The 15,463-nt window shown below is 44.0% G+C and overlaps 1 protein-coding gene across 1 annotated transcript; it reads right to left on the bottom strand.

Annotated features, from left to right (window-relative positions):
- Window positions 1–11,742: 11,742 nt before the first annotated feature.
- Window positions 11,743–14,842, bottom strand: LOC148908136 (uncharacterized). The gene has a single exon (XM_089035346.1). The coding sequence runs from the start codon at window positions 14,617–14,619 to the stop codon at window positions 12,184–12,186; it is 2,436 nt and encodes an 811-aa protein (XP_088891472.1). The 5' UTR covers window positions 14,620–14,842; the 3' UTR covers window positions 11,743–12,183.
- Between the last annotated feature and the right edge of the window lie 621 nt (window positions 14,843–15,463).

The raw sequence follows: 15,463 nt of genomic DNA, 5'->3' as shown, positions 1-15,463 counted from the left end.
ACCCAAGCCTGGACTTAACGTTGAACATGCGGGTCTCTAACAATCATTCCTTTCCGTTAAAGGTGCGAGATATCTTCAAAGACGTACCCATTAATCATACCACGGCGAAAGAAGCCCACGAATGGTTAAGTGGTCCTAACATGCGTTATTGGCCGCAGCAGTTGAACTTTGCAGTTTGGTGCGCCACCAGTGGCTGTGGGGTAAGCGCGAACTTGATGAAGAATTCAATATTCATGTTTCACTTCCACTTCACGGTTAGAAGAATACTACATGAAATGGGTGTTATTGCGCTGCCGGGAGATGCCACGTTTTATCCAAGAGATAATAAATACAACGTTCCGGCCTATGACAGGCTTTGTAAGGAGTTCGGTGTTGTAGGGAAGGATTTTAGATGCACTGTCGGTGCTAACAATGGTCTAGGGCACATTTGGGCTTATTGGGGGATTGGTGGACACGAGCTAAGTGATAAGGAAGTTCATGCGTTGAATCTACGATGGAATACTGGGTATCACAAAGAAACTCACGACAGTAGCACCTTCTTTGAACCAAACGCTAAGACCACTAAGGAAGTTAGAGACGGACCTCTGTTCAAAGACGAGGGTGGTAAGTATCGTGGGGCTAACCCGCTAATCATCAAAATAGTCAACGACGAGCAAGCAAAGCAATATTTTAATTTCATACCCCCAGAAGGCAAAGGACTAACTAGAGCTGGTCTTGCTCGTTTGAATCGCAGCATAGAAGCTTACGTGTATTCTATCCTTGGAGCTCAGGTAAATACCCGATCGAGTATAATTGGAAATACCGGCGCCGCAGAAGAGACGCGGGCCGAAGCCTTGATCTTATTTGAAAGTTCAATCTTGGAGGGTGACATTAGCAAGGGCGTACAGCGTTACCAACTAGCTATACAAAATTCTAAGGCGAGGTTGGACTATGCAGTAGCCCCGGGTTGTTGGTTAATGCCTAGTAATTTATCTATAAATACTGGTTCTGTAGTAGGATACAACAACAAACTTCAACGAGCTACTAAGGATATGAAGTTTGGGGTGAACGACGTGAACTCTGACACTCTTAGGAACATTCCCCATTTCGTGGAGAAGCCAAAGAAGGAGCACGTAGAGAATCCTGCAGGGAAACCAAAAAACGTAATCAAGAAGAAGGTCCTGCCTACGATACCTGAGGAATATGACCATAACTTATTAAAAGCCGGCTTAGCCGCCGCGGGCGTTGGTCTGAGTTATTATATATGGCGATGAACAACCCCTACATGGCTGGAGTAGATTGCGTTTATACGACTTACACAGGCGAGAAAAAATACAACCAGGCATCTTGGGTTGATGTCACGGGCATGTCCGTGAATTTGAACTACTCAGGAAAGAAGTTAATCCTTTGCAGTATTTGCATTGGCACAAGCAGTCACGCCAACGTCGGCTTTAGGTTCCTGGATGGGAATGGCGTACTGCAGCCTATGCGCGCAAAGACAAACAACAGAGAGCCTGTGCATTTTTCCACAGAGCCGCCAACGAATAGCGCTGAGAATCTATCGGTTTGGACTTTCCACATGGTGGCCGATTGCCATGGGAGGTAAAGCTGCAAATACGCGTAGACGACACCGGAAGCGTTTGCATGAATAGCACGGAGGATCAAAGGAATAAGGATTATAACCACATGACCATAAGCACTTTGACGGTAATAAGTCTCTAGAAGGGAATTTATTTCCTGAAATATATGAATCCGCATCGAAAGGAAACCCATTATGCTCACTACTTAGAGGAAAAAATATATGCAGATCCCGGTTGGTTTGATACTGGGATATGGGTCGAAGTTGGGGGCATTGCGTTAATTGTTCTTACTATTGAGATTGCTACGGGGGTGGCCGCAAACGTAGGGTTTAGGTTGGTTGATGAGAATGATGAGCCTTTATTTCCTTATAGAACTTCGACTAATAATCGGAGGGTTGCTCATTTCTCGGCGCAGCCATTTACATTTAGCGGTGAGGCACTTTATCCGACTACGTTTCATATGGTGGTCAATTGTAAACATGCTAAGTTACAAATTTACCCCGATGGCGGCAGTAGCGATGGAACAAAAAATGGTAGGGCCACCATAAATGGCACAACGTCGATTTCTACTGGCATTGACGATGCAGCTTGGAGTCATAAGCCCATTAGCACCATGAGTGTGTTGCCGCTAATGCCGAATTATCAAGGCGGTGCGAATACTATCTTTACTTATCCCCAGTCGAGGATGCCTCGGATGCTTGACGACGATAAGCCCGACATAACATACAAGGACAAGATTAGCCCTTCATCTTCTTCAGGAGTACCACCCCAATAGCGACAACCAAGATCCAAATGTTATTGCCCACAAACTTCAACAGTTCGCCGCCGGCCCTAAGTGTCAGGCTAAGAACACTACCAAGCAGCCCAGGAAGGCCGGCTGCCATCTTTTTTCCCAAGTCCGTCAGCCCACTGCCTAATTTCTTTACGCCCGCGCCCGTAGCCTTAAGCGTGGATAGGATAACTCCTACTACGCTCGAAATAGCGACCGCAAATGCCAGCGGAACGCCATACTTCAAAAGGGCTCTTTTTACCTTTTCCTTGGTGGTAAGTCCCAATTCTCTTTCCAGGTTGTCCTTTTGCGCCTGTAATTCCGCAACTCTCTCCTGAAGGGTTTCTACTTCCTTTTGGGCAGCCTCCCTTTCCTCTTCGGGGCGAGTCTGGTCAGCAATTATTTCCTGCTGCCGCTCTATTTGCCCCTCCAGGTCTTCGATAGCCTGATCTCTTTGCCGGATTTGTTCCTCCTTGGTGTTAATTTCAGCCATTAACCGTCGCCGTTCCTCTAAAGAGCCAGCTATGGTGGTACGTACGTTCTTAGCTTCTTCCTTGCTTATGTCTAGGTCTTGCAGGGCAAGTTCGAAGGCCTTTTGGGCTTGGTCCCTATCGCGTCGAATTTGGGTTCTTTGGTCTACCAACTCAGCTATTTCTTGATTTTTAAATTCGACTTCCCTCCTATGTGCGTCGGCAAGCCGCTGGTTTTGCTTCATGTATTCCTCCTCCCTTTCTTCCAACGTTTCCCGCAGTGCTTCCACTGAGGCGCCAGAGCTTTGGGCTTCTCCTAAGTCCTCCCGTGCTTTGTCTAATTCGCGCAGGGCCTGATCCACCTGATTTCCTATTTCTTTTATTCTTTCATCTTGATGGGCGGACTTCTTTTCAGCATCGGCAAGTAGCTGACCTTGCTTTGCATATTCTACATCTTTTTCTCTTAACTCCCTTTGCAGATCCGCGGCACGTTTTTCCGCGTTGGTCCTTTCGGTTAAGTTGTGCAGCCTTTCTAACAGGCTTCTAGTAGCACGCTGAAAGCCTCTTAATCTCAAGACGTCACCCCTAACGTTGCCCTCCTCATCAAAGAGGTTTTGCGGTTTTGTCCAGCGGTCTTTGTCGGGAAATCTTAAGTCTTGGACGCTTATGAGGACTTTGTTTCCCTTTTCCGTGAGCTTTACGTCGTCAGCATCAAAGTTGTCGTAGCGCAGCTCTAGCTCTTGCGTCGCCCACTCTATGGTTTCCCGTGCGGCTGCTTCCGGCTCGCCCATGTTTTGAAGCTCTATGTGCTCACGCGGAAACGTGTACTCGCGTGCTTTGGGATGTCTTAAGGCCTTTGCAATCCTATCCCTTAGGGAATCGTCGACTTGTTGGGTGGGAAGCAGCGGTTCTACGTCACCGTCGTTAATGTCAGCCTGACCTTCCTCAGTGGTGGGGTCAAAGTCGGGGTCTGTTCCTTCTACTTCCATTATATATGATAAGCTCAAAGTTAAATCCCAACGTATTACCTAAGCAGGTTGGCGGGCTGAAAGCAGAACGCACCTTTCACCGGGTTACATTCACACCTTCTAGCGCAAAGCCAGGGGAAACCCTGTACGTAGGCGTACCCCGCCTAACGGATAACCTAGTCTTAGTTCCTGGCACCTTGGCTTTGAGGTTTGACCTAGCGGTACAGTCAAGCCCCACAGATGAAAGGATTATCGTTAACAACGTGGGTCGCAACATTGTTTCTAAGATGCGCGTAAAGTTCGCCGGTAAAACCTTGCTGGACTTAAATAGGTACGATCTGTATACCACGTACAAAGACTTATGGTTGACAGCCGTTGACCGCGCGCAAAGGATAGAACAAGGAATTGGTAGTGTCATTCTACGTAAGGTTCGCACACCTACGAAAACGCAACCTACTGACGGCAGCGGAGAAACCGCAGTGGCAGACGCAAAGCGAATAAAGACCGCCTATGGTAGTAAGTATGTCATACCACTGGACTTTGAAGTAATCACGAATCACGGTGTGTATTACCCAAGACAGTTATCCGAGCTACAGTTTGAAGTAACTTTAGCAGATGCTAATAACATCATTGGTGGGCTAAGCACTGCACTTACCACAACAACCCCATACTCTATTACCAACTTAGAGCTACAGTACGAAACGGTATACAGCGAAGAGCTGGCCCGTAGCGCTGGCATGGAATACAGCTCCGGCAAGGCATTCCTTTACGACCACGTGGTGATGTATAAGACGTTCAGCTTCCTGGATAAGACGGATGAGGGTATCAACCAAAGCATTAACCTCCCCCGAAGAAGTCTCACGGGGCTGATGTTGGTGTTTGCCAAACCCTACGAAGCCGGTAAGCGCGACTCCGAGGCCTTTCATAACCCCAACATTACTAACGTGGGGGTCAACATAAACGGCGTTCCAAACAAGGTTTACTCCCAGGGGATAAAGCCCGCAGACGTGTACAGAGAGGCCATGCGCAAGTTTGGCGACCAAATTAGCCCTGAGGAATTCTTTAAGGACAAATATGCGCTGTGGATTGACATGCGCACCATTAACGACGAAGACCTACATGGTCAAGGCCTCCGTCTAGTAAATACGCAGGATGGCATAACATTGGAAATCAAACGCACTAAGAATGCCTCCGCGGGCGACGGTGATAAAATAAACTGCTACGTCTTCGTCGTGTCTGACGCGCAACTGAGCGTAGAAATGAATCAGCTAAAGAGCGTTGCCTACTAGGCTCGCGTTCCTTGAGCCAAGCGAAAGGATAAAAAATATCCCTTACGTATAATATGCTTCGCGTATTTGAAAACAACGAAACCAAACTGCAATGCATAGTGCAAGGCGAAACTTTGTACTTCAAAGCAAAGGAGGTGGCTTTGGCGTTGGGCTATGAGCGCCCTAGAGATGCGATTAGAGCACATGTATCTGAGAAATACCAGAAAAAATGGGCTGATCTACAAGGGGCTGCGAATCACCGCTCCTTTACTACGCAACCAAATGCCGTGTTTATATCCGAACCTGGTCTGTACGAACTGACATTTAGCTCCAAACTACCCAAAGCCGTGGAGTTTCGCGATTGGGTCTTCGAAGAAGTCCTACCCGCGCTAAGGAAAGCGGGTAAGTATGCGATGGACAAGCGCTTCGACGGTCCAAACAAGTTAGTATTTAAGATCGAAAATGAAGCCGACCTACACGCGAAGGTAGTCGACTACATACGTAGGTTTTACCCCGATTTCATCATAGCGCCGGGTCTTGGCGAGCTTCAAGATTCAGACAGCAAGCGAATAACCTGCTGGCGAAAAGGCTACCAAGCCGGTCAACCCGACCTCTTAATCCTAAATGCGCATAAGAAATACCGCGGGTTGTGTATTGAGTTGAAAACCCCAAAAGGAAACGGCGTCTTATCCGCGAAGCAATCTAAGAAAATCTCACAGCTTGACGTAAATGGTTACCTAACGATGGTTAGCAACGATTACGACATTATCTGCCGTGCCCTGATGGATTACGCGGATGGCATTCGTATTCCCTGTAAGGGCTGTGTAAAGCGGTTTAAGTCCTACGCCACTTTGAAAACGCACCTAAAGATATTCCATAGGTATAATGAAGCTCAGCTTGACTCACTGGCGTGATCTTGTCCACGGTAAAGCATACGAAATAAAAAATTACGTCGTCTTCGAAGACATCGACCGTTTACGGTTAGTCCTCAAAGACTTAGAAGGCAAGGAATATTCCCTTTGGGCGCCGGATTGCGTGCGGTACGTAATTCAGGGCGAGGAATTCACCCACTTACGCAGCTATGGTAAGGTAAATGGCCGATGGAAGTTTGACATTGAAAGAAGAGTTACTCCATCTCCTCTTTGTAGTTAAGCGCGTCTGCTGCGCTTTAGGATCCGCGGAGCACCAATGCCCCACGAAGGATCCTTCGGAGAATACCCTGTCGCAATGAAGGCAGGTGTATTTTTTACGCGGCTTACGAGGGGTAATGCAGTCGGCAGGTAGTTCGCAAGTAATACAGTCCATATATTGAAAGGGCGATTAGGAATCCTCCAAAGAATGCGGCTGCGTAGGCTAGCATATACCTTTTAAAAGGGGTCCTTATATTTATTAATGTATCTTCTTTTCTTCTTAATAAAGAATCAAAGAATATTAATAAATATAAGAGTGCATTTTGAGACTCTTTGCGCAAACCTACTTTACTTACGGGCTTTCCTTACCTCCATGTTTTGAGCAGGCCAATCATCAAAACGATCCAAGTACTCCTTAAAACCGCGGGGACAATGCTGCGGGCACAAGCACTGCCAGATATGATCATCTCCTTTCCTTAAGCCGCCACACGCGTCACAGGGCGCACTCCAATACTCTGCGTTCTCCCAGCGCGTACCTTCGGCGCGGTCGAACTCCGTAAAGCGTTGGTCTATTTCTTTCTTACGAAGAGTTAACTTCCTTATGGTTTCCACTGGGCAACATCTCGCAGCGATATCACCATGCTCCTCGCATACGACATCCAAATCATAATTACCACGACATCTATGTTGATGCCATGCGTCCGTGAGACCTTCATCGCAGCGCGCACACACATCCTTTAAACACACCCTATTTTCTTGGTGGTATTGCAACATTTGGGGCGTGCTAAAGAGCCGATTGCAATCAGCCCAGCGTCTTTCCTTAGACTTCACACACACCCTTCCTTCCACGTGATATCGCAGCGCCTGTTTACTGCTAAACTGCCGGCTGCAAGTGTCACAGGTGGTGACGTTCTCCACCTCTTTAAAACATACCTTCTTTTTTTGGTGATATTGCAAAGCCTGTTTGCTACTGAACTCCCTGTCGCAATCCTTACACTTCATTATATAATAAGAATTTATTAACCCTTATAAGGGATACTTAATAAAGTCCTGCACGCTTTCTTTTGCCCAACCGGCCATCGTCAAAAGCGCACCAAACCTCTCCGCGCGCTTCAGGCCGCACATTTCATCGTACAACTCCTGCACGCGCTCTTTTAACCAGTCTATCTCCCCCCTTTGCATTTCTATGGTGTCTCTTTTATCTTTTGCGTCGCCGGCAATCCTTCTTACTGCGTCCACTGGGTCCATCGTATATATAATGGATCCGAACCATATTCCCTGCAATGCTCTGATAGTAGGACCCACCGGCTGCGGAAAGACCCAGTTCGTCGTGGAGCAGCTATTAGGACCCTTTAGATACCGCTTCGACTACATCGTGCTATTATGCCCCACCTACGTGAATAACCGCACCTGGACGGGCATAGGAGTGAAAGATGACGACTTCTTTGTGGACATACTGGATCCTAACGAGTTATCCAGCCATCTTAAGTTCTGGCATAAGCAATTCCCTAAAGATACGCAAACCTTGCTCATACTGGATGACATTGCCTGTCGGGATGATGTAAAAAGACGCACCTCCGAATTAGTGAAGCTCGCCTTTAGCGGCAGACACGACAATATTAGCGTTTGGTTGCTCTCGCAGCAGCTTACCAGCGTCTCTAAGCCTTTTAGGGAAAACATAGGCTCACTTGTCGTATTTTATACTCCGAGCAAGTCTGACCTGGAAACCATCTTAAGCGACTACGGCGGTGAGATATCCAAGGAAACGTTGCATGAATACATGCGGCATTTAAAGACGCACCAACATTCCAAGATGATCTTCTCTTTGAGGTTTCCCTACACGGTTGGAATCTATGATTCCTAATGTATATGGACATTGAGCAGCTCTTAGATGAAGTCCCCACGCAGTTAGACGAAAGTAACCTTAAGGAACAACTCAACATCCTTGTGTCTTCGGGGAAGTGTAAAGAAATGATAGGCAAGGAACTTACCCATGAGCAAGTTAATAAGTTGTCAGAAGAGGAGGTTAAGAAGTTCCATAAGAGGTACGAGGCCGCCCTTGCAAATAAGACCACGGACGCCGTCGCAGACTCCGCTATCCGACTTGCGACTAAATTGCTTGGACTTGCGCTGCCCATAGACGACGTGGAGCAACTGCGGAAGGACATAAGCGAGGACTATGTCATCGCCCAAGAACTTAAGATAACCTGCGGGTGGTTTTCTTTGAAGTGCGGTAAGTTAATGGCAGTCGCCTCTGCGGCACTTCACGTAGCTCAGCACGTCGACTTCAAGGAACTTACGGCCTCTTGGAAGGACTTTAAGAAGGACAGGGACGTTGAAAAGGTCTTCCAGGCGGCACTTGCTGAGGTACCTGATCAAGTCGCCTCAAGTACTTAGTTAAGTCATTCGCGGGAATTGCCCAGGTCGCCTCAAGTACTTAGTCAAGTCGTCCTTAAGTACTTACTTAAGTCATTCTCAAGTACTTATCGAGTCCTTCAAGTCCTTAGATATAAATGAGTGAGCCAGAGTCGAAGGTAGAGCATCCCTAAGAGGAGCAAAAGATTACCAAGGCTAAATCTCCAGGCAGAGTCGCTGCCGGAAAGAAGCTCGCGGAGATGAACAGGAAGAACAAAGCCAAAAAAGAAGAAAAGGTGGAGTAAAAAGTAGAGGAATCCTTTATTAATCCGGGCTACGTCATTGGCGCGTTGGGAGTCATCATAGCAGCAGGTAGCCTTTACTTACAATGGAAGGCAGCAAAGCCAAAGGTAGAATTAGAATCCGTGCATGCGACGCAGGAGCCTAGAAGCAAAATACCCGTGATGGAATAACCTTCTCGCTTTGTAATATAATGTCAACCGCGTTATTGAAAACTGTTGAAGAAGCAGCTGTTATTACTTCCATCTTTGCGGGTATTGGTTGGGTAGGTAAGAAAGTGCTCAGAGAAGACTTTACTGAAGACCCAAGCAAAAGCTTCGCTAATTTTGCTAAAATGACCGCTGCCGTGGTTGGGGCTATCATGGTAAAGGATTACCTACGGAAGGAAAAGTACCTGCCAACGACGTACCTCGTTAAAATCTCTGTGATTTTCTAATATATAATGGCTAGCGCGGTCGTAGGTGGAATTGTTGCAGCTTTAGCATTCACTGGAGCTAATTATGGTGGTCAGTATTAGGATAGATTAGTTAGAGGTGATCGCAGCGGAGATTTAGCCGCCGAAAGGAAGAGACACGACTTAGCGCTGGAGAAATATCAGCGGGACGTGGCGGCTTGGAATGAAAAAAGACAAGCTTACAGGGATTGGTTGGATAAGAATTACCAAGACAAGATGCAGGCAGACAAGAACTTCGAAAATACAGACTACGCCTTTAAGCTCTATGCGCAAGCACACCCCAACTTTAGGTTAAGAAAGCCTCAGTTCAAGAATTACTACCAGCCTTCTAAGAAACAAAAAGATAGCGAATTGGTCTTCGTAGGAGTCGCAGGGCTGGCGGGAGGCGCGGCTTTGGCGTATCTAATATAATGATCGTCTTTTTGGAAAGCGACAAGAATAACTTTACCACTTACTTGAATCCTCCCATCAAAGCCCATAAGGTTAGGCTGGTTAGTTGCTCTTTGTACAATTCTTGGTATAATTTAGTCAATGGTATGGTCACCGTGCATAAGGGATCTAACAATTATCAAAGCGTAATGCTACCCGATGGACATTACACGCCAATCACCCTTGCTAAGGAGCTCGCCAAGCGCGGTTATACTCTCACCACAGGGCTGCCGCACCAAATGACCTTCAAACATAATCTTCCTAACAATTTCTCGGTAACCCTAGGAAAAGCTGATGCATTAGGATCTTTACTAGGTGTCTCAGGCAAGGAAATTACCAACACAGCCATACCTGTGAAATGGAAAGTCGCATCCTCTTACGAAGTCTATTGCGATTTAGTCCATAGTTACAACAATGGAGAAAAGTCTTCTCTTATGTCCAAGTTTCTACCCAAAGGTAATCCATTTGACTCAGAAGAATACACTCCCATTTCTTTAAGCTATGACTTGTCTCATTTGGTAGAGAGCATAAACATCACCATTAAAGTGGACGGAGAGACGGTGGATTTCAACGGACGTAAGATCAATCTCGTCCTGGAATTCATATAATGGGCCGCGTAGAGGATAAACTAAAGAGGATTTACTATGGGCCTGAAGGCTATTGGAAAGGAGCGTCGGCTATTAAGAAACTCGCGACCGCGGCCAGGGTATCAGATGAAACGGCTAAGAACTGGCTAAGAAAACAAACCCTCTGGCAGGTTTATCTTCCCGTGCCTAAGTACATTCCCAGGCCCAGCTTTACCGTAAATGCCCCTAATGAAGTTCATCAGGCGGACTTGCTTTTCTTGCCGCACGATAAGGTGAGAAAAAAGACCTATAGGTACGCTTTGACCGTAGTTGATATCGCAAGCAGATACAAGGACGCGGAACCCATAACCAGCAAGGATTCTGGGGAAGTCGCAGAAGCCCTAGGTAGGATTTATAAGCGCGTCTTGAAATGGCCTAAGCTGCTGCAAGTGGATGCGGGGACAGAGTTCATGGGCGTGGTTACTAAGACCCTGAAAGACCACAGCACTAAGATTAGGAGAGCCGAAGCAGAGTACCACAGGGGTCAGAGCATCGTCGAAAGATTCCTCAGGTGTATTAAGGCCTGGTAAATAGTTTCAAAATATCCCCCGCGAAGCTTTTTCCTTTGCTGGCAAATCCAAGATGGCGGATGCTTAGGGATACACGCGGCCGAAGATTCAAAATGAGATTCGAAGCGTTGTTTGCTATGAAAGGTATTTTTCTTTCTTGGTTGTACAAAGCTGAGTTTGTATGTTTGAAGATGGGAACAACAGAAGTTCATGAGATATGATGAATGAAGGTGAGTGATACCAAGTTGTTGTTTTAACTTGACCTTTTAAGGTCAATTAAAATTTTAAAGATTCGAACGCAACGGTAATGAAACCGTATTATCACGAAGTTTGCATTTTTGTTTGACTCTGCTACAAGTCGAATTGAGAAACATTAGAGCCGTTGAAGGTTAAACACAATAAGGCTTATCCAAAGCGATGCAAATCTTATTCACCAAGCTTAGTAAGAATGTTTTTCAAATTTTCCATTGTTTTTTTTTTTTTTGCCCGGGTTTTTTTGCTGCTTGTTTACAAGTTGAACTTATAAATCTTATATGTTTTGCGGATGAAACAGGTCACAATACCGAGTTCTTCTAACCTAGGAATTGTTGTTGCGTTGTATTTTTATCAGTGATTGCCTCCAGAAATTTGCTACAACACTAATTTTGTATTTGCTTCCAGACAATGTAATATTGCTGGGTGTATTTATAAGCTATTTGATAGGCTTATAATACATTAGCTTGTCATCATAATTGGTGGACAAAAGTTGTCGTTTCTCATGGTAAGTTTCGTACATTATCAATTTAATTGATCTTTGTTTTAGTTTGATGTCCCAATCTATAGCTGGATTATTCCCTATATACAACCCATAACATGATGATTCTAACTTTATAAATAAATAATTTATTTAGAAATTTTTTGTGCCCTCAAAAGTATGTAAAAAATTAATAATACATGCTTGATGTATATACAAAATCGTTTAAAAATGTGAAAATAGCAAATCATGTTTCATCTATATACAAAGTTATTTAAAATATTATACACTCGAATGCAAAAATAACAATACATGCTTCATCTATATACAAAGTTATTTAAATATTTATACAATTAAATACAAAAATAGCAGTAATGGATGCTTTCTCTATATACAAAGTTGTTTTCAAACATATTCACTGCAGTAGGTAGTTGTGTTTGTGAATGCTTCTTAACATCTGTATTTAGTCATTGGTGTGAATAGTTCTAACAGCAGCTTCATCTAGAAATACTATCTTATTAATCTCATACAAAAAAATTATTAATTTAATATACATGATGTATACATATAATGGCCCTTTTATATTTCTTGAGACATGTAAACATCATACTACCTATTGGAAGTGTACAGTTATTTTCCATAATTTAAGAAGTTCTGAAGCTGTTTTTAATTGTACTTTCTTTGTTTTGAACTCATCTACTTGTACTACAGGCTCTTCAGCATCGTCAAGGAATGAGCTCAGATGTTTGAAAGCTTTGAGAACTGCAATTTGGATTTTCACAAGGTGAGTTTCATATCTTTCAATGTGAAACCTTGATTTGGAATTATGTCTTAAATTCTCTCTTAGTTTGTCATACTTCAAAACTTCCTCACAGGGGCCTAGCACTGTACATAAGGCTTTTGCTGTCTTGGAGTTGAGTTGTTGATTGTTTGTTTCATCTGAATTCTTTTTCTTTTTGGTTTCTGGTGTACATTCATTGACCTCAGGAAATGAGTATGGCCTTTTACCATGTAGTTTGTTTCCTTCTTCAGCAGTTGTTGGTGTTTTATTTACAGCAGTCAATACATTCTCTGCCCCTCTGGTCTTGTCATCACCCAAGACACTTCCATGCATTTCTTCAGTCATCTCTTGATGTGCAGCCATTTGTTCTTCTTCTGATTCTATGTCACATGTAGTTGTAAAGGCTTCTCCATCCATGTTGTCCTCATCATCAGCCAAGGCATTACCAACATCACTGTCTTCTGTTATTAGCTGAATCATTTGCTCTGTAGAAATGGCATTGTCATCCTCATCATCAGGCACAGTTCCAGAGCAATAGCATGTTTCAGGGACATGCCACTTACCCTTGGCATCTCTCAGCTTTGTTGCTGGAATCTTGACCTTGCTCTCTAGGCATTTGTTCCAGGAAGTGTCTAGATGTTGTTGCTCCTTCTTTATTGTACTTGATCGAAAATGATGAAGCTGTGGTCCCTCTTCTCTGAAGCTTGTTTCATCATGACCATCAAGGAATTCTATTCCACCAACAGCTTCTTTCCACCATACTCCTTCTCCTGGCTCCAAATAGTCTGCAATGAGCTTCAGGTGTGCCTCCCAGTCCCCTGCATATTTCATCAGATCAGTTGTGGGCACAAAGGTATTTCCCATCCTTGGAAGAGACTTAGCTAGTTTGCTGATCTCCCTTTCTTCTTTGAGAACATAGTTTAGACCAGGTTTGGATGGATCTTGTTTGACATGAAGAATGGCATTCTTTGGCAGATCTTGTATTCTCCTGCTCCAAGTCTTGGAAGTGATATCTGATATCTTCTCAAAAAATCTTTCAAACATTTCAGCATTAATGGACCTGTGGGATGTTATTCTAAGAAGCTGTGAGGAGTGTGTGATGCAGCTGTGGAAGTACAATCCAAAAAGTTTTCTGTAGCTCAGGGACTTTGGAGGAGTCAGTACTCTTCGGCATTGAATAGCATGCCTCCAACAAAGGTTGTGGAGGCGTAGGATCATCTTGGGGCATCTCTTCTCATCCTGGCTATAATAGATCTCAGCCATTTCACACAAAGTTACAAGTAGAAGTTTAACTTCCCGGTTGGCCAGTGGGTAAAGGGCAATTGTCACATAAAGAAGTGTCTTTCTGTAGTCCACACCTCTAAGTTTCTCTTTACCTAGCTGTACAGAAAGGATTTCCTTAAGCTTGATCAATGTGTCAATGTCTGTTATGTGATGAGGCAGTTCTTGCAAGATGTTTTTGATGTGGTTCATCAAACAATGTAATGGTTCAAAGCACAGCACTTCATACATTTCCAGATTGAGATCTTGAACTGAGGCATTATGGTGTAGCAATGCAGGCAGTCTAGTTGTTCCACCTAGTACTTCTGCTAGCTCTTTCTGTAGCTCATTCTTTTTCCCTTCATCAGACATACCCCTAGCTCTAAGCTCAGCTTTGAGTTCATTGACTTTCAAGTCCTTGAATGGATGCAGTGAATTCTTTCTCCCAGCAGGACCAGCAGTAATCAAATTCTTTTTCTCTTCTAACGTTTTATATTTCCTCTGGAAGGAGTATTCCATATCACAGCTAAAATTAATATCACCATCACAACCTGGACATCCATAGTGGCCCCCATGTTGAGTTCCATCTTCCATTTCTGCTGCTGGATTGTCCCCATTCATGAATCTCATGACATCCTTTATTCCTATTCCAGATTCAGTTGTGATATTGTCTTTCAATTTCTTTAAGTCTTCCTGTCTTGTAGGCACAAACTGCATTTGGTCCTCTACTGTTGATCTACTGGGACCCAGTATATACAGCTGTGGCTCTTCAATTGTGGCTTGGATGTCTATACTTCGGCCTGTCTTAGTAGCAAACTCTTCTGTGCTTAAATGAATTGCATTGTCATACAGTTCTCTTACGCAGAACAGCATATGCCCATGATTTGCCACTGTTGAGTGGTCATGCCATGTTAGCCAATGTCTTTGGCGCTGCAATTTCTTTAAGCGACTTCTCATTTCTTCAGTGTCATCTCCAGTTGTTTCGTTAATTCTTTTCAGCTCACTCATTATTTCTTCTCTGGTTAATTTGTCATATGAACTGTCATCTTTGATTCTGAGTAGATCCTTGTTTCTAACGAGTGCTTCAGATCTAATTTGCTGTAGGGGGATTTTTCTTGCAGAGACATTAGTCTTTTTTTGGATAACTTCACCCTCATTACTAATAGCTAACTTAACTATTTCGGTTTGTACCACTGGGACTCCAACATCATATGTCCCATCCTCAATTAGTTGCTTGATGGATGCCCGGATCTTCTCATTGGTGCAAGGAACTGGAACTGATATCTCACCTCCTGCCTGCTTCTTCAGTGCTCGTCTTACTCGAAATTCTGTAAGCCACATATAAAAGAAATTACTATATTTCAACTCACAGTACATCATATAACTAAGCACACATTATTATTGTTTAAGATAGTAAAAAAAAACCTGCACATGCAATAATAGAAAAACAAAGTTCATATTTGTTTTATCCATTCCCTCATCAACGTTTGAATTTCCCATTCCCTAATAGAACAAACTTATTGTACTGGAGCTTACCGGTATTTAAATATATTTACCACAGGCATCCCAACTACATTGATGACAATTCAAAATCAATGATATATAGATTTTAAATACCTTTTGGACCATCCTTATTTTCAGGCTTATCAAAATTTGCCAGGTTAACACCTTGAGTTTTCTGCAGTAAGGTCTTCAATATTTGACCACCATTTGGAGGAGTGGAGTCTTGCCCTTTGTACCGTATCTTGTACACCCTAGCCTTTTCAGACCAGTTTACTTGTTCATGCGGCCATGAGTTGATGTCTATCAAAAGCTGATCGATATCACCTGTAATGTTTTCTAGTGCAGGAAT

Source organism: Actinia tenebrosa, unplaced genomic scaffold (assembly GCF_029948245.1).
Source record: "Actinia tenebrosa isolate PJP-AT-01 unplaced genomic scaffold, QUT_ActTen_1.0 PGA_scaffold3__52_contigs__length_22856419, whole genome shotgun sequence".
In the NCBI taxonomy this organism is placed as follows: domain Eukaryota; kingdom Metazoa; phylum Cnidaria; class Anthozoa; order Actiniaria; family Actiniidae; genus Actinia; species Actinia tenebrosa.
The sequence above is the reverse complement of the archived record's forward strand: the minus strand, read 5'-3'. Positions and strand labels throughout refer to the sequence as shown.